This window comes from Crocodylus siamensis, chromosome 2 (genome assembly GCF_052110815.1).
Source record: "Crocodylus siamensis isolate JL-2025a chromosome 2, ASM5211081v1, whole genome shotgun sequence".
Classification (NCBI taxonomy): domain Eukaryota; kingdom Metazoa; phylum Chordata; order Crocodylia; family Crocodylidae; genus Crocodylus; species Crocodylus siamensis.
Window position 1 is genome coordinate 8789121 of NC_143396.1, and position 19274 is coordinate 8808394.

At 47.6% G+C, this 19274-nt stretch overlaps 1 protein-coding gene across 5 annotated transcripts in view; it reads left to right on the forward strand.

Annotated features, from left to right (window-relative positions):
• SFXN5 (sideroflexin 5) overlaps window positions 1-19274 on the forward strand; it is a 211271-nt gene that overhangs the window by 144101 nt on the left and 47896 nt on the right. For all 5 annotated transcript variants that reach the window (XM_090035125.1, XM_090035126.1, XM_090035128.1 and 2 more), the window contains exon 13: window positions 17548-17665. In XM_090035125.1, the coding sequence (XP_089891251.1) occupies window positions 17548-17665 (118 nt within the window). The remainder of the gene's footprint in view (window positions 1-17547; window positions 17666-19274) is intronic.

Consider the following 19274-nt stretch of genomic DNA (forward strand, 5'->3'; position numbering starts at 1 on the left):
GGGATCATGACTTCTTGATAAACCATAAGCTTGGTTTCAGGTCTAATGTCACAATCTTCGACCACCCATTTCCTCAGGTATCCTAAGGCTGCAGTTGCACATTTGAGGTGGTATTGAGTTTCTTCATCCATGTCAGTCTTTTGTGAGAGATGGTTTCTGAGGTATGGGAAATTCTCAGTGTTCTCCAGAGTCTCACTATGAATCTGAATTACCAGAGCTGAGAACTGCTTATTAAGAGCTTGTTGATGGAGGACCTTAGTCTTCTGAATGTTAAGTGACAGTCCCATTTTCTTGTATGCCTCAGTAAAGACACTGATAATTGCCTGAAGGTCTGCTTCTGAGTAAGCACAAACTACAGCATCATCAATGTAATGGAGCTCAATGATTGAGGTTGGAGTGGTTTTGGTTTTGGCTCAGTCAGCTGAGATTTAAACAGTTTACCATCCATTCAGTAGTTTAGCTTCACGCTGACTGGAAGCTTGTTAGTTGTAAGATGTAGTTCTTCCTTCTTCGGCAATCCTTTGCAGTAGAAGATGATTGTCTTCCACGACTGTCTTATCTGTGCATCCAAAGATGGCTGATGAGGCCTATCCAGGATCAGCAGACTTTACTGCAACTCGGACATAAGTTTCCATGTAGTGTGGGTGCCCTTGGATTCTTGATTTGGTCTGTGGCACATTGTTTCTGCTGCTCCCACTTTTCCATCTCCTGTTGTCATGAGGTTTCGAAGTATTGAGATCCCTGCAGCAGACTTTCCTCCATTTGGGGTGGCTCTGGGCAATAGTCTTGCACAAGTTGACATCAATGCTGCATTTTTTAAAGTTGGCCTTGAGGACATCCCTGAAGTGCTTTCTTTGCCCTTCTCTTGAGTGTACACCTTGGCTGAACTGGGAGAATAAAATTTGCTTCAGGAGTCTGGAGTTGGACATCCAGATGACATGACTGGTCCAACAAAGTTGATGTTGGATGATCATCACCTCTATACTCATGGAGTTTGCTTGCAAGAGGATGCTAACTTTGGTCTATCTGTCTTCTCAGTGGATTTGAAGGATCTTCCGCAGAAAGTGTTGATGGAACTTCTTCAACAACTTAGATGTCTCCTGTATGTTGTCCATGTCTTAAGGGCAAGGTGGGGTTCACAACTGCTTGATAAACCATGAGCTTGGTTTCAGATCTGATGTCATGATCTTTGAACACCCACTTCTTCAGGCATCCAAAGGCTGCACTTAAATGTTTGAGGCAGTGTTGGATTTCTTCGTCGATGTCAGCCTTCTGGAAGAGATGGCGTCTGAGTACAGGAAATACACTCTATAGTCTCACTGTGGATCTGGATTACTGGAGCTGGGGACTGTTCATTAGGAGCTTGTTGATGGAGGACCTTAGTCTTCTGAATGTTAAGCATCCGTCCACTTTTCTTTTATGCTTTGATAAAGACATTGACAATTGCCTGAAGGTCTGCTTGCACACTATAGCATCATCAGTGTACAGGAGCTCAATGATTGAGGTCAGGGTGGTCTTGGTTTTGGCTCAGAGTCAGCTGAGGTTAAACAGTTTACCATCCATTCGGTAGTTTAGCTCCACTCCAGCTGGAAGCTTGTTGGTGGTCAGATGTAGCATCGCAGCAAGGAATATGGAGAGTGCTGGAATGACGAGTCAGCCTTGCTTAACTCCTGTCTTAATCTCAAACGGATCTATGGTAGATCCATTACTGAGAGCTACTGCTCACATACTATTATGGAGCAGGCAGAAAATGGTGACAAATTCTGGTGGGCATCCATACTTCAGAAGGATCCTCTACAACACTTCTCAGCTGACAAAGTTGAAAGCTTTCATGAGGTCAAAGAAAGCCAGCTTATGTTGTTTCTGGCACTTCTGTTGCAGCTGGCAAGCTGTGAAGGTCATGTAAATTGTGCCTTTCTCTTGATGGCCTAAACTCACACTGAGGTTCCAGGAAGAGCTTTTCAGCAAGTGGAAGGGGATGGTTCAGGAGGGTTTGCTCAATAATCTTTCCTGTGGAGGACAGCAAGGCAATCCCTCTGGAGCCTCCACAGTCAGACTTGTCTCCTTTCTTGAAGGTTGTCACAATCATGGCATCCCTGAGGTCATCTGGGATTTCCTCATCATTCCAAATCCTTAAGATGAGGGCATGGAGCTGTGATGTCAGCTGTAGGTGCCTTGTTGTTCCTCATGTACTTGATGGCTTTCCTCACTTCATCAAGGTTGGAGGGATTCCAAAATTATTTCTGACTGGGTGTTACGGGATGGAGTTGAAAACACTCTCATAAACAACTGAGTCTCAATTGAGAAGGTCTTCAAAGTGCTCTTTGCAACAGGCATTGATGGCTCCCCTCTCCTTGATCAGGTTCCCTCTGTCCTTAGGTCTCAAGGAAGTTGGTCCCCAAGTGCTCAGAGCGTAGATGGCTTTGGTGGCACTAAAGAAACTGTGCATATTGTGGTTGTCAGCAAGATGTTGAATCTCCTTCGCCTTGTCTTTCCACCATCTGTTCTTCATATCGCGGGTCCTCCTTTGGACCTCTGCCTTGGCTTGTTGGAGATTCATTTTCTTTTGCTTGAAGTTGATGTTGTTCTGCCAAGCACAAAAGGCCTTGCACTGGCAGTCGATCAACTCTTGGATCTCCTGGTCATTCTCATCAAACCAGTCTTGATGTTTCCTGAAAGAGAATCCAAGTGTCTCTTCACAGGCACTGATAACAGTGTACTTGAAGGCACCCCAAGTACTATCAACAGTCTCCCATTACTGTTGATTGGAATTACATCAGTTTTTCATTGAGACGATAGTGGGTTTGATTGGGTCCCTGATTCCTTTGATGTTGATCTTCCCTTAGCATTGCTTCTGCTGCAGCCGTTATTTGGGAGCCAGTTAGAGTGACCTAACCAAGCGGATGAGTTGGTGGTCAGTCTGGCAATCATCATTTCCAGATTAATATTGAACTGATTGGAAGCAAAAGCAGTTCAGTTCAGTTCAACAAATCAAAATAAGTTTAACCAAGTCTCATCAGCTTGGAACAAAATATTTCAACTTGGTTTTCCCAACAAAACCTTCAACAAAATTGACATTTCCCTGTTGGGATTTTCCTTTCGGCAGAAACTGTTCTTCATGAAAATCAATTTTGATGAAAGCTTACCAACCCAATCCTGTATGAGTCTATTGATCTGTCTGCCTACCCACTGTCATTCTGGCTATAGTGGAAAGCTTTATGCCAGTCACAGCAAGAGGTATGTTATGTGTACAGTTTGATTTGTAAAACCACTCATTTAAAAATGAGGAGGAAGATGGCTTAATCCTTTGATTGATAAGGGAGACCTGAACTGAACCCAGGTCTGAACTTAATAGTTTCTCCCTAAATTTCTGATGGATTTTAAAAAGAAGTGACTTTCAAATGTCAACCTGAACCTCATATAGAGGAGCATGTGTATATTGGTACTACCTTGTGGACTTCAGTGGAGCTGTTTGGACTCATAACAGTCAAGGATCTATCTGTAGATGTTTTTTCAAATTAAAGCAAAACCAATACATCATTTTTTTTGTCTCTGTATTGGAAAAGCTTATTTTAGTGGACGGTTCCTGGTCGGCGTCTTCCCACTTGGATCCGGGTCTTTCATTTCTCCCAGCCATCTCTCCATCTGCATGTTTTAGCTCCCCCAGCTGCCTCTCGCAAATCTTGTGCCATTTTTTTTTCAGCTCTCTTGGCGTCTCTCGTCTCTTTGCCTGCTGTGTATTTTAACTCCCAGGGCCTTTGTTCTTTGCTCTCTAGGCAACTCATTGTTACCTCCCACTGCTGAGCTCCTCAGTGTTTCGTTCTTTCACCATGTCTCATATGTCTCCTGCTGCTTGGATGCCGTGTTCAAGCATCCAACATATAGAATCGCTGTTTATTTTGAGACTGCATATGCTGTGCGGGGAACACAATGTCAGCTTTTTTTGCACAGATGTAGTCTCATTTTAAGTTGTATAAATAATACCTATATTGACAGCTTTAATACGGAGAAATAATGTTTCAGCAGCAACCATGAAAGCAAGAAAATTCCAAGTATGGGACATAGGTCTAGAGCAGAAGATGGGATGGAAACTCATTTGGAGTTCCTCTCGCTTGGGAGTCACTGGAGCAGATGCACTGCCGGGTAACTCTGACTGCTGTGACGTCCCACAAGGAAGGAATTCATTCCTCTCATTCAGTCCTCTCACATGTAGTCTCTAAGGGCACCTATAGACGTGCAGCGAGGCTCCTTCAGTGTGCTGTTATGCAGCACGTTGGAGCAGACTTGATTAATCGAGTCTGCTGGAGTGTGGTAATTACTGTGCTCCAGAAGACTCCAGTGTCACATGTATCAGCCTCCCCACTCTGAAAAATGGCAGCGGGGGTACTTTAACTAAAACTCATTTGACGAGCTTTAGTTAAGGCATCCCTGCCACCATTTTTCGGCATGGGGACACCGATACACGTGACATTCCGGGCACTTTAATTAGAGTGGCTCTCAGAGCTGCTCTACTTAAAGCACCCTCCCCACTACCCCACTCCTGGCGCACGTCTATAAATGCCCTAAGAAAGCACCACCTGCCACACCCACGTTCCACCCATTTTCCCCATCCAGTTCGTCATTCCTCTCACTGAAGCGATGTCTTAGAACCCATTTGCATTATGGATTATAATCCTGTTTTTAAACACAGTTGCAGCCAAACACGGTAGATGTAACATAGCTACAAGCTGAAGACCTGCTTGAAGTTCTCATCAACCTAATTGGCACTAGGTTTAGGCCTCATGTTCAGAGAGGCTTCATGTTCACAGGCCTGGGAGAGACCATTGTGTTCATCTCTGTGATCTCCTGTGTATCAAAGGCCATGGGACTGTTCTGAATTAATTTCCGTTTGCTCTAGAACAGCTCAGTTCAGAAGCAGTGACTAGACTACCTAAAGCATGGCTAGGGCCAACACCAGGCCTAAAATCCCCTGTCTGCATTAGACTAAGTAGCCAGTGTAGCAGCGTCTGTTCTGGAAAAGCAGAATAGTTATTGCAAGCACAATTCAAGCCATATTGTAAATAGGAGCTTATATTGCAGGCTTATGCTGCAGGTCACAGGACTGTTGTCAGCTATTGAGATAACTAAAGTATTGGAAGACAATGCCCGCTAAGAAAGTTAGTATGATGTAAAATAAATCTCTGGGGAAATACATAGGTGTCTACTTAGAATTTCATTTGCATCATTGCACAGGTCCGTGCAGGGCAGAACAATAGGTTGTATTGTCATTATATGGGTATGAGCACAGTTGGTCTGCATGCTGCTTGTAAAGACATGGGGCTAAGTACTCTGCTGGGGTAAATTGCTACGACCACCATAAAATCAGCAAACTGTGCGTACTTTAGTGATCCTGGCCCATGGCCCTTGCCCAACCAGCTCATAGACCAAATTAGTGGTGTTTAACATACAACCCATGTGCCAGACACAGCCTGCCAGGTGTATTCATGTGTCCTGCATCATGTAATGGGATTGTGAAGACTATCACTTGCCTTTAAAGAAAAAGTGAATATTTTGGCTTTTGTCGCTGTGAAAAACCCTCTTCCAAACATAGAGGGCAACCAGTGCTGCAGTATGTTATGGAGGTAACTCCTCTGCCCTCTACAATCAAATCAGCATGTCAGTCTCAAAGCCCTGATGATGTGCTAGAGTGAACATTAACCATTTCATTGATCATCATGAACGGCTGGTTTCCAAGCATAAGAGGAAATGTGGAAGAAGAGACGAGGAGGATGGGGGAGGACAAGGGAGAGCTGTGGAAGGGCACCTAGGCAGAAGACAGGGTGCAGGAGTTTGAAGTGAGCAGATAAGGGTCTAAGATTTCTAAGGGTCCCAGAGCTGTGCAGAGCCTTGCAGACGAGGCTTGAACACAATGCAGAAGGGGAGTTGAGGGGTTTGAAGATGGCAGTGGCATGGCAGGAAAAGAAAATGTTCTGGGTCGCTACATTTTATATCGAAGGTTAGCAATGTACAGCCTACAGGCTGGATCCGGCTTACCAGGCCATTAGATCTGGTGCGTGGAGCCGGGGCTTCAGTGGCAGGGGTTTTGCCTGGTGGCTGAGTAGTTGGGTGGCAAGGAGCTTCCCCATGTCACACCGCAGCCAAGCGGCAGTGAGAAGCAGCAGTAGCCGGGTCCTAGCACGTGGGCACCTGGAGCTGGGCCATCCCAGCCCGTTCCGTCAGGGCAGAGTGAAGAAGAGCTGGGAGCATGAGGCTGTAGCATGCATTTCGGGGGGGTATGTTTATAACAACACGCTGCACTTTGCGATAGAGTGCTTTATAAATAGGCAACCAGTCTCTGCATGCCCTGGTGCTTTCCCCCTATTTACTTAAGTTCTTTTAAAGCAGGATTTATTTGGCATAGTTTGGTGCAACCATCATGGCTACAGCCGTACAACACTGTGAAATTCTGTTAGTGTCATTGGAGTCCATTCGCCTCAAGACAAGTCTTCTCACTGCAAAACCCACCCCAGTTGCTACTCCCTGGTACCCGATGGGCCACCTTGGAGAAATGTATACAGCTTCTGAAACTCATCTGTCTCCGTTGGGCCTGTTGAGGGAAATTAATGAAATGGCATTGCTGCCTGCTGAGTTCATACAATCATAGGCAATGAGGCTGGGAAGGGACCTCAGGAGGTCACATCTAGTCCAACTACATCATCCCAGACAAGGCTGTGTCGAGCTGGTACTTAAACACCTCCAAGGATGGAGACTGCACCACCTCTCTGGGGAGCCCGTTCCAGTGCTTTACTACCCCTCTCATGGGAGAATTTTTCCTAATCTCCAACCTCAGCTTCGTTTGCTGCAGCTTGTTCCTGTTGCTCCTTGTCCTGCCATCTGCCCACACTGAGAACAGGCCACCTCCAGCCTCTTTGGACCCCCCTGCAGGGAGGGAAAGAAAATGTTCTGGGTTGCTACATTTTATATCAGAGGTTAGCAGTTGAAGGCTGCTACTCAATCCCCCTCTGTCTTCTCTTCTGCAGACTAAAGCAGTCCAGTTCCCTCAGCCTCTCCTCACCAGTCCTGTCCCGCAGCCCCCCAACCGTTTTCATTGCCCTCCGCTGGACTCTCTCCAACTTGTCCAAATCCATTCTGTAGTGGGGGGCCCACAGCTGGACACAGGACTCCAGATGTGGCCTCCCCAGTGACGAATAGAGGGGAAGAGTCACTGCCCTCGATCTGCTGGCAGCGCTCCTCCCCACGCAGCCCAGGATGCCGGTCGCGTTCTCGGCAACAAGGGCACACTGCTGGCTCCTGTCCAACTTATTGTCCACTGTCACCCTGGGTCCTTTTTTGCAGAGCTGCTGCTTAGCCAGTTGGTGCCCTGCCTGCACCGGCGCAGGGGATTGCTCTGTCCTAAGTGCAGGACCTGGTACTTTTCCTTATTGAACCTCATGAGATTTCTTCTGATCCAGTCTTAGTCCATAGATTCATAGAAGTAGGGAAGGGACCTTGTAGATCGTGAAGTTCGACCCCCTGCCCTGGGCAGGAGAGAAAACTGGGCTCAAATGACCCCAGGCAGGTAGACGTCCAGCCTCCTCTTAAAGACCCCCAGGGTAGGAGCCAGTACCACTTCGCTTGGAAGTTGGTTCCAGATCCTAGTAGTGCCTTCAGATGTCTAATCTAAACCTACTCTCTAACAACTTGTGGCTGTTATTCCTTGTTACCCCGGGGCGGGGGGCGCTAGGGGGAACAAAGTCTCTCCCAAACCCTGCTGGTCCCCCTTAGTGAGTTTATAGATGGTCACCAGATCCCCCCCTCAGCCTTCTCTTGTGGAGGCTGAACAGGTTCAGGTCCCGCAGTCTCTCCTCGTAGGGCCTGCCCTGCTGCCCCCTGACCATGCGAGTGGCCTCCTCTGGACCCTCTCCATGCTGTCCACATCCCTCCTGAAGCATGGCACCCAGAATTGGATGCAGTCCTCCAGCTGCGGCCTGACCAGTGTCACATGGAGGGGGAGGATCACCTCCCTGGACCTGCTTGAGATGCATCTGTGGATGCACGACAAGGACCGGTTAGCCTTCCTGACCACGTCCCCACACTGCCGGCCCATGTTCATCTTGGAGTCAGTAGTGACTCCAAGATCTCTTTCTGCCTCCGTGCTCTCAAGCAGGGAGTTTCCCATCGTGTAAGTGTGCTGCTGGTTCCTGCTGCCCAAGTGCAGCACCCTGCACTTGTCAGTGTTTTTGTTAGCCCACCCCTGTAACCTGTCCTTCCCTACTGACATGCTCACCTCACCCCAAATCTTGGTATCATCAGCAAATTTAAACAGGGTGCTTTTTACCCCCTCGTCAAAGTCACCAATGAAGATGTTGAGCAGTGCAGGCCCGAGGACTGAGCCCTGGGGGACCCCACTGCCCACATCCCTCCGGGTCGAAAATGACCCGTCCACCACCACCCTCCGAGTATGGCCGTCCAGCCAAATTGCAGTCCATCTGACTGTGTAGGCATCAATGCCAAAGTCACCTAGTTTTTTTATGAGGTTGGGGTGGAAGATGGTGTCAAAGGCCTTGCTGAAGTCCAGAAAGACTACATCCACTGCGACACCTGCATCCAAGGCTTTTGTGACCTGATTGTAGAAGGCCACCAGGCTGGTCTGACAGGACCTGCCCCTAATGAAACCGTGCTGGTTGCCCTTGAGCATCATCCCTGGTGCTGGCCCATTGCAGATGTGCTCCATGATAATCTTCTCAAAGAGTTTCCCCAGGATTGAGGTAAGACTGATGGGTCTATAGTTGCCCGGGTCCTCCCTCTTCCCTTTTTTAAAGATGGGGACCACGTTGGCTTTCTTCCCATCATCCAGCACCTGGCCAGAGCACCACGAGTGCTCATAAAGCCATGCCAGGGGCCCCGCAATAACCCCTGCCAATTCCCTCAGCACCCTGGGGTGGAGAGCATCTGGACCTGCTGATCTGAGCACGTCCAGCCCCTCCAGAATCTCTCTAACCCGGTCCTCCCCAACCTTGGGCCTGGCGGTGTTTCTCCCGAGTCCTGGAATCCTGGTCGGGGAGTCCCGGTCCCTGCACAAGAAAATGGAGGCGAAGAATTTGTTAAAGAGGTCTGCTTTCTCCTCTGGTGCAACCACCAGATTGCCAGGCATATCCTGCAGGGGCTCCACATTACCCCAGTACCTTCTTAATTCTCCCTATATATTTAAAAAAGGATTTTTTATTATCTTTGATCCTTAGAGTTCCTTAGACTCTGACAGATCTCCAGCCTCTGGGGCATCTCTCAGCACCACCAAATTCCCTTTCTGATATCTGGGAACTCGGAAAGCTACAGGCAATCTGATGCTTTCCTTCTAGGCAGCAAAGTGTCTTTTCATCCCATCCCAGACATGCAGATGCACCTTTCTGCATGTGGAGGAACGCAGAGTTTCTCCATGCTTATAATGAAGAGTTCCCATGACAGTTTCTCCTCTCTCTGTGATAACCTAGTGTCTTGGAGGGGAAGGGCCAGTGAAGCAATGGAGTGTTTCCTTCCAGTTATATGGAAAGGCTGTCTCCTAAGTCAGAGCCAAGAAGAAAGCAATGCCTTGTGGCAAACAGACTTCAGCCAGAGATCTTTTCTTGAAATCTTTATAACACGTGGGTAGTTTAGGGCCATTTAGGGCTTGGCTGGTTCTTGGGGAGAATTCTAGTATTCTGTTTTTTCTGGGTCCTTACACTGGAGCCACTGCCGTGGGATCTGGGTGTCTTCCAGCAGCGCATTAAGCAACACAGCCAACACCTGGCACACGTTTGTTCTCTGATCCTTTCCTCAGGAGGAGAGGTATACAGAGGAGGGTGCCTTGTTTAGGAATATATTTTGTAATAAGTATGCACGTTGCTGTATGTTTTAGTCCATTCCTAGCAGCTGACCGATCACCAAAAAGATTATGCCTTCCTAAACAAGTTAGTTTCTATGGTGCCACCTTGCCCTGACTTCAGTGATTTCTGGTAGAGAAAGGACGGGAAGGTCAAAGCAATGCACTTTGCATTGCCCTTTAGTTCTTAGGAGTGTCCATTGCCGTCTCAGTCCAACCCTTAAGAAGTTCCTTCGTGCTGAGGGACAGTTGTTGACTATGGTCTTCACCCCAGAGCTTTAGTTGTTCTTTTAGGTATCCTGCCCCATGGAGCCTGCAGTCAAAGGCCGGATGGGGAAGAGGGAACAACAGGAGGCAGTTCATGTGCAAATCAGTTCAGTTCACTGAAGGTTGCACCACATTTAGAGCAATGGTTCTTGAACTTCTGAGACTCGAGGCACCCCTCATGAAACTCAGAGTACCCCTGGAGAGTTTCAGGGCCCTCCTCCAAAAATATCAGCTCCTAGATTTCACTTGATTTTTGACTACAGAAAAATAATAGAACAATTCTTCTGTTGCAAAGAACTCAAAAAAGGTCACAGCAGGTCAGAATGATTTTAATACGGGGGTGGGCAATTATTTGGGCTGGAGGGCCACTTAAGGAGTTTTGGTGAGCTGTTGTGGGCTAGGGGGTGGGTGCTAACCCAGCCCTATGCATTTGGAGGGGAAGCAATTGGTCCTGTCTGGTCCCAAGCCATCCAGCCTGCACCTACCACCGGTGAGACCAGATGGAGTGAGTGGGCACAGCCTCTATAAAGACTGGCCCAGGACCCCCCACAGGCAGGGCATGCTGCGCCAGCAGATGGGATGGGGCGGTGGTCGGGTGGGTAGTGGCATCCAGGGTCAGGGTCAGGGCCAGGGCAGGGGCTGGGATCGTGGAGCAGTGACAGCGCGGGGCCAGGGCCTGGGGTTTATAGGGAGCAAATCGCAGCTCTGCCCCATCCTCATACTGTCACCACTCCAAGATCCTGGCCTCAGTCCATGTCCACCTGTACCACTCCCAAACACCCCTCCCCACCTGGCCACGGCCCCGACCCATTCACCCTGCCAGGCACGTCCTGCTCCCTGAGGTCTTGGGCCAGTGTCCCTGGAGATGCCACCCATCCGCCCCCTCTGTCCAGTGCCCCCAGTGGTAGATGCAGGGTGGACTGGCAGCAGTGGCCAGGCAGACAGTCCAGCCGCCACATTGTCCCCATCCTGCTGCGTATCTGGGGGTGGTGGGACTTGTTGCACATATTGCAGCCGGGGCATGCAGAGCCAAGGGACCCACCACAGGCCAGATAAAATCCCTTGGTGAGCCGGATCTAGCCTGCAGGCTGTATTTTGCCCACTCCTGTTTTAATACTATAGTTTCCTTTTTCAAATATCTGAGTTTATCTTGTGAATCATGTTTGCAAACCTAACAGTGCTAACATTGCGTGGTACCTTGTGGCATCCTTTTAAGGTTCTCAAGGTACCCCAAGGTGCTGTGGCACCCTGGTTTGAGAATCACTGATTTAGAGAAATTTTAAGTACAGGCAAGGTAGGGGGGACTCAGGGAGAAAACACCATGACCAGCAGGCCATGGGGAAGGAGGCATAGACGTGAATGGGAAAGGAAGAGACCAGTGGTCAGACAAGGCTGGGAAGATTAGCAGAGGCAAGGGTTGTGGGATAAGCAAAAGAGGGGCACAGTTATACCTCCCAAAGGATGAGACTTCCTTCTGTCTCTTAACCTCCAGGTCAGTCCAGAGTCTGACGTAGCAGGTGTCCAGGTTTGTAAGTGAAAAGAGCTGAGCTGTTAATGTGATGCCCATACCTCTTGCCGTGCCTGAGTCCCACATGCCAGAAGTCAGGACAGATCTTTTTTTCAGTTTGCTTTTGGGTTTGAGAAAGGGCGGGTTGTTTTGTGGATTTGGGGACTTTTTTGTTTGATTTTCTTTTTTTATGAAATGTGGAAAATCCTGCAGTCCCTTGCTCTCGTGACACCTGAAGCAGACAAACAGCTAGACCTCTAGCAGCACAGGGCATCCACTGAGCACCCCAAAATGGACAAGGAAGGCTTGTTGGGCATCTGTGGAAGCCTCCCTGGGAACTTGTTTAGAAAATAGTGGATATGCAGAAGCAAAAACCAAAGACATGGGCAGTTGCCTGTGCCAGAGATGATTTAGGGGGTGGGGAGAATCACCCCAAGCCTTCCTTCATTTTGGAGGTGCAGGTTTAACAAGAGCTTCTACATAATCCCTTCTGGCCTCAGTTGTGTTTCAGGATACCCAGGACTAACCCACAATAAATTAGCATAACGTCTCTGCCCCACTGTAATTCTCTGTCTCTCCTAATGTACGTATTAGCTATGATCCTGTTTATACAAAACACAACAAAACCCACTGAATCTGTCAGCTGGGAGATTTCGGCTAACTCCTGTCATATTTAGTTTAGCATCTGACACCTTCTTCTAGGCAAATACAGCTCTGGTTCACTGAACCTGATAACTCCTTTTTAGTACAGCAAGTGACTTCCATATGGAATAAATTACAGTACCTCTTGAAAAACGCCAGAGGCAGCTGCCAAATTATGCAAAATTTAAACCACTAATGAACAATGTGATGAAAGTTGAATGAAGGTGTATTTACAAGATCTACAACACACTGTCTCCGTGGAGCAGATGTACTGTCTGCACAAGCATGTATGCGTGCGCACGCGTGTGTGTATGTACACCCACACACACACATATACATAAGTATATAAAAATGGATTCTTTAAGGTCTTCCTATTATAACTGCATTGATCTCAACCATAATTTAGACATGAGATCAGTAAGCCAGAAATGCCCTGTGATGTAACGAGTTTGTTCCTATCCACTGTGTATCAGAAACCGGTTGCAGAAAGAGCAGGCACCAGGGACTTTAGAGGAGAAAACGGACAGATCTGAGGAAGGGAGGGAGGGAGAAAATTTTGCACACAGACAGCATCTTCCAAGGACCAATTTACACACGTTAATTGTTCTTCACTGTCACGGCTGAGGCAGTGCTGCTGCGTATGCTCCAGAATCGGAGTACATAAATATTACAACACACTGCAGCAGCTCACAGAGTCTGAAGCCCACATTTCTTGAAAGTGGCTTCTAATTCCAGGTGATTCATCTTTTAGGTGCCCCGAGTGAGGTACCTCTAGACACATTTGCCATTGCCCTGCCCTTTATATCGTGTTTGCACCAGTGCAAAATGGGTATGAAGTATTGCCATTGTGATTTTGGGCATGCTTCACGCTCACTTTGCCTGCACCAAGGTATACGTGACAAGATGCAGGGAATAACATTGAGCCCAGTGGGTCTAAAGCCTGGCACCCAAAAGCTGGAGCAACTCACAGTTAGAAGCCACTGAGATCTAGGCAGAGACAGGTTGCTTTGGATCACAAAGGGCGCAGTGGGGGTATCTATACCCTTACTGGCATGAAGTAATGTCAGATTTCTCCGGTAGCTTCAGTAGAAGTAGTGATAATGTAAGGTGCTATACCTCAGGGCCCAAAGGATTAGCAGGGCTTAGAAATCCTGATCCTGGAGTGCTGTGCTGTAACCCTCTGAGCAAAGCCCAGATCTTATTCCTGGCAAAATAAAGGAGCTCTCTATTCAATAAACAAAGAATTGGTTTTATATTGGCTATGTAATGACTTTGCAAACAGGAGGTTGTAAAACATCCACCCATTGAGATATGGTATGGGGTATGTGTATCTGCTGGCAGGATACTTGCGGTATTAAACAGTTTTTCATATGACTCTCTGCAAAGTGCTGTGGATCAGCAGTTCCCAAACTTTTTCTTATTGTGTACTCCCTTCCAGATTTACCAGCTGCCCATGTACCCCTACCAGCATACATTTTATATTTTAACTTCCAATTAGTATTATAATGAAAATTAAATCTGCCATTACACAATTTCTCCCGCGTATCCCCCAGAGATACCTATGCGTACCACAGTTTGGGAACCCCCGCTGTAGATAATATGGTGCTGGATTTTATTTTTAAAAGTGGTTTGAGAACAAGGATTCCAGGGGCAGAAGAAAAGTGACCCTTCTGACTAATTGTGAGTCATTTATACTGAACTTCACAAATTTTAAAATCCGAGTCCCAATTAAGACATTACACTTCATGTGTTAATTAGTTTCCCCCCCACCCTCCCTTAAATCAAGCTATAACTCTTCTTAATTAAGAGGTTATAGCCATTGTAATTTGAACTGGCCTGAGTTTAAAACACTCCTGGAAATCACACCTGGGAGCTGTACCAGTGATCATTTTAAATTGGTGTAGTTTTTACTTGGGTGATTATAAGGACCCCAACCGGGCAGTAATTAAAAAGGGTGCAGCTTCTAAATGAGAGTACCAGAGCGGCGTAAGCAACGATGCTTCTGCTCTAAACTGTACTCCGGGGGGGCCAGGAGGAGCCTCTCAGCAAGGGCTCTAACAGATTACAACATTTCAAGCACAGGCCGAACGCACCAGTTCCAGCCGTCTCTTCTCTCCAGCACAGAGGGGATTAGTTATCCGCTTTGCGTGGCTTGTGGTCCTTGGTGGCTCTGTTTGCAGTAGGATGGTCTCAGAACTAAATTATATTTTAATGCAAGGCCCAACCTTCAGCTTCTCACTGAAACAGAGCTCCTCTTGACTGAATTGCTTCCTAAGCTACTGGGTGGATAGCAGAGGCTTAGTGCATTTGCAGGAAGCAGTGCCACCTCCTTGTTCGTGAGGAGTTAGGACTGAGCCAGTTTATGTCAGTTCAGGGTCTGGTTCTCCTCTTCTCCCTCCAAGCTTTTCTCTAAGGACATAGAAAAATGCAGCACTTGGTCATCACCATTAGTAGGGAGCAGAGGGTCTCAGTTTCTTCTCAGGCCACGGCTGGGTGTGACAAGCTACATCACTTGCTGCCATTAGAAGCATCGTAAAAGCATCTTGTGCATGCTCAGACTAAGCAGGGAAACAAATTTTCCTTCAAGTTTTATTGAAAAGTTCGGAACGGTGATTAACATGAAGGGTAGGAAAGGTGGTGCAGTTGGGTATCTGGGGCTGTGGACTTGGGAGAATAATGAGCTGTTCCCAGTTCAGCCACTGCCCTGTTCCAGGACTCTGAACAGGTAGTTTTGCTTCTCCACAACTTTGTGTTCCCTCCCACCCTTTTTCTGATGTCTTGGATTGTCCTCTGATCACGGCAGGGGCTGTCCCTTATGCATGGCTTCTCTGCAGAGCAGATGCAGGCAGTTACCTAAACCTTTCCCCTAACTTCTCTCCCATCTACACACACAGCCCAGTCTTGGGGATGCTTTAAACTCAGGGCCTGGTCTGGGTGGAGGGGTATGAATTAAACTTGTATTGATTCTTTTGCTCAAGCAGCCAACCATTTGCATTACTATAAGGACTTGGGCCAAACCACCCAAGGGCTGACACTCCTTGAAGGCCTTCCCTCAATTCCCCTTCTGTTCCCAGAAGGACAGGCAAGTTCTCCTCTAATTCACTGGAAGTGAATCAAAATGATTCAGCTTCATGTAGCCCGAAGAACAAGGGAATTTGCCCGCAGAAGCTGGCAGAGGACACAAGGGTGATTTGCAATACCAGTGAGGACACAGTAATTGGCTGCAGGTTTACAGTGTGGGTGCTCACACCCAGACTAAGCTAACCCACTTGCTCAGACCCACCCCACATCATTCAGGTGAACCCTGCAATGAAGGTATACCCAGTGGGATAGACCTCCACCTGTTAAACATCTGTATAAATCCTGTTCCAGCTCACTTGAGTCTCTAAAAAACCATGAGCACAAAAGTCTCCTCACTGCCTGTTGTGACTTGGTCTACGGGCAGAAGTGAAGACATGTTACAAAGCAGATGTATTAACAGACTCCAGCAGGGTGGAATAGACTCATGCTTACAGATTCAGACACCTGAATAGGGTGAATAGGACAGGATCCGGCCGTAAGCGTCTGTGCAGCACCTAGCACTGTGGGCCTCTGATCTTGGTGGTGGTTTCTAAGTGCTGCTGTAATACAAATAATTGATAATAGCTTAAGGATATGGACAGCTACTTCATTGGGCCCACTGAGCCAGAGTTGGTATAGGTCGGGCCAGCTGAGCCAGAGTTGCTGTAGGCTGCCCAGAGAATAGTAGGAAAGCGACCAACAAAAAGTCATGTATTAAAATAGTTCCACCCTTCGTTAATGCATCCACCTATTTCATGCCGAAGTGATACATCCAGGTGAGCACAAGTCTAAAATGATACGGAGGGAGAATCCGGCCAAAGGACAGTTCCTGGACCTCTGTGGAGTTGTTCATTTTCTTGATCATCGTCACAATATCTGATTCCATGTTTCTCACAGACCCCCTCTCACATCATCTCATTTCCCGTAGAGTCCTGTAGCTCGCTAGGGAAGGATCCCTTCACCATACAGCTTTAAGGCCCTGGTATCGAAGGTGCACCAGGTTGGGATTGGAAGGAGCGTGTTGGCACTAGAGCTGCAGCAGATGGCATTTTATCCCTTCCAAGCCACTCCAGGTTAAGGAGTTCATAGACAGCCACAACTTAGAGCCTGGGACCTACTTAAATCTCAGTTTTGCGATTTTCACAGAAACTGGGAAACGGTGATCTTTGCCACTGCTATAAAAAATGGCATTGGCTGAGATTTACCAGGATATCAAACCAAAAAAACCCAACTTAACCCAATAAAATGTTGGCTCCGCAGTGGGAGCCTGCAGTCCTCATCGCCTCTGAGGCCTGGCCTTGCAGCCCGCCTGGAAGAGGAAGGCGCTGGCTAGTAGGTCGGCACGAAGGGCAGCCGTCAAGATCGCGGCTGCCCCCTCGTGCTAATCAGCACCAAGGGGCAGGACAGCACTGGGGCAGTCAGCAGTCAAGATGGCAGGCGGCCCCTCCTCCCTCCTCCCTGCTAATCGGCACCAAGGGCTGGGGCCACTACAAAATGACTGCGAAATCTTTCTCTGGGCTGTAGCCAAGCTGCAAAAATTGCTTTCTCTTGCCACGAGTTAGGTAGGCCCTACTTATAGCAACTCCCTAGGTTATGCCAGGGGCACAGCAGCTCCTGACTACACCAGCGTGCTGGGATGTATCTGTATGTGCTGTGCCTCTGGACAGCTTGGCATGAAGTCATATCCAAGGTGTCCAGTTTACATCAGCCTGCATGCATCCCTCCTGAGTCTGGCCCATTCACTGTAATAATCAGGGCTGCAGGATGAGTCCCTTCCCTCGGCTGATATTTGCATTGGTCCAAGGTGGGTACCTGTCTCTCTGCTTTGGGAGTGCTGTATGTCTGTTTTGCACGTGACAGCATATGGCAGCACAAGATGCAGAGCAGCAGTGCATAAGTCTTTGTGGGCCAGACTGTGATCCCCTCACTCCTCTGGGAACGATTCCGGTTGATCTCATTCAATCTGCTCCTGGAGCAGGTTCCCACTGATATGAGAAGGGGCAAGAAAACTTCATCCTTTCTCATGAATGATTTGGTAGAAGGAGTTTTTAGGTCCCTGAGCCAGGACAGACGTCCCATCCTGAGGTGTGGGTGGGCTGAGGTGAGTCGAGGAAGGAGCCAGCCAAGGGGGAGTATCTGTTCCACCCTCCCCTAGACGGTTGTAGCAGAGCACCCATGTTTGTATGGACAGCAGTGCTTGGTACTACTAATGCAGCCTCTCTTCTCCTTGCAGGACGTCTCTCCTGCGATCCCATCCCCGGATGATCCTCCCAGTGCAAAGCCTTGTGTGCCTCGCTGCCTTTGGCCTGGCTCTTCCTTTGGCCATCAGTCTCTTTCCACAGATGTCTGAGGTCAGTATATCTCTGGTTCATGTCACACTGAATAGCATGAGACAGAGGGGCGTCACATCCCTGCACATCAACATGCCCTCTGGGCTAATTTTTGTCAGGTGATCAGAGATCCATCCTGGCCAGCAACAGGGACTAAAACCACAAATCTGAGCTTTTTAGAGCAATCCCACAGCCAGAGGAGTCAGTGGAGTCAGGTCTATAGAGGACACATTCACTTGCGTCTCTGGGGAGTGAGAGAGCAAGTTTGCAGCTACAAGTCAGGTACATCGAGACTGCACCACATTACAGTGTTGACTCTGTCAAATGCTATAAGCCTGCTGCACCTTCCTGTTTGGACAAAGTCAGTTCCTGTTTCTTTGACTCGAATATGGTTGATTTTGTTAAACATACAATTTCCAGTGTGCTCAGCATGTGGCAGTGCTTATATTGTTAGGAGCAATGGCTGGGAAATGGGGCATTGAGATGGATACATTTTCTACTGTCATCTGAGTTTCTGTGTCCCATAGCCAGTGAATGGATTGTGCAATAATATTTGCCCCAAGTGATAAAAACAAGGGGAATTTTGATGTTATTGTTTTGGTTACAAAGGATTTGCAAGGCTTTGGATCAAAGGAACCGTGATCTCAAAATAGCCCTTGACAGAACTGAGCAAAAGGGCTTATGGTCCACTTCAGCATCCTTTTGAGCACAAATACATGGCAACACATTATATACTGCCCCCCCTCCCCGACTTCTGTTCTCCCATAGCAACTGCCTGGTTCATCATTCTCCAGTACTTAAGCTTAAGCTTAGGCTACACAGCAGTCAGTTTTAACACCTATTAATTGCAGGGAGGAGTGAGACACAAAATGCTTGAAAGAAGTACTGAAATATGATGCCTGGAAAGCCTCCTCTCTGCATGTTCTTAAAGGGTAGCTCTCATCAGACAAGGAACTCTTAAAATGACGTTCTTCCTTGATCAGTAGTTCTCCATATTTATTCTTTTTCCATGTCAAATGTGCTCCGTTTACAAGTCCAGCAGCATTTATATTTCTAGATGCTGGCCATGAACAGCCCACCCTGGGCTCTAAGAGTCAGTCTGGGTTTTTTCTGTCTCCCTTACCAGCATCTGCAGTCAGAACTGAGCTTCCTATTTTGTTTCTGATCCATCAGGCTGAATAAAGTCCAACTCATTCTGCTGTGCCTTGTTGTCCATGGGGGAAACTTGTCTTAGTCAGTTAAACAAGCAACCATAAGGAGTAGACCCACAAACACCCTTTCTTGAGATTTCCTAGAGCATTTCTCCATTTGATCTTTGAGATTGACTCGTTAGGGCAGGGAGAGTCTTGGCTTTATGCATTGTACCACACTGTGCCCACTGTTGGTGCTTGTTGATAATGTTAAGTGAGAAGGATTCATTTCATAAAAAGCTACATTTCAATGCCACTTATTCTGCATCTCATATGCCCACCAGCATGCAGACAAAAATGAGATACAGAATAAGTGGCATTGAAATGTAGCTAGTAAAGTAAAACCAAAACAAGGGTACAGCCAAAACTGCCGTTGATGTCACTTAGGCCTAATTTCGTTGGGTAAGGTACGGGTACTCGTTTTTGAGAAGTGTCAACTA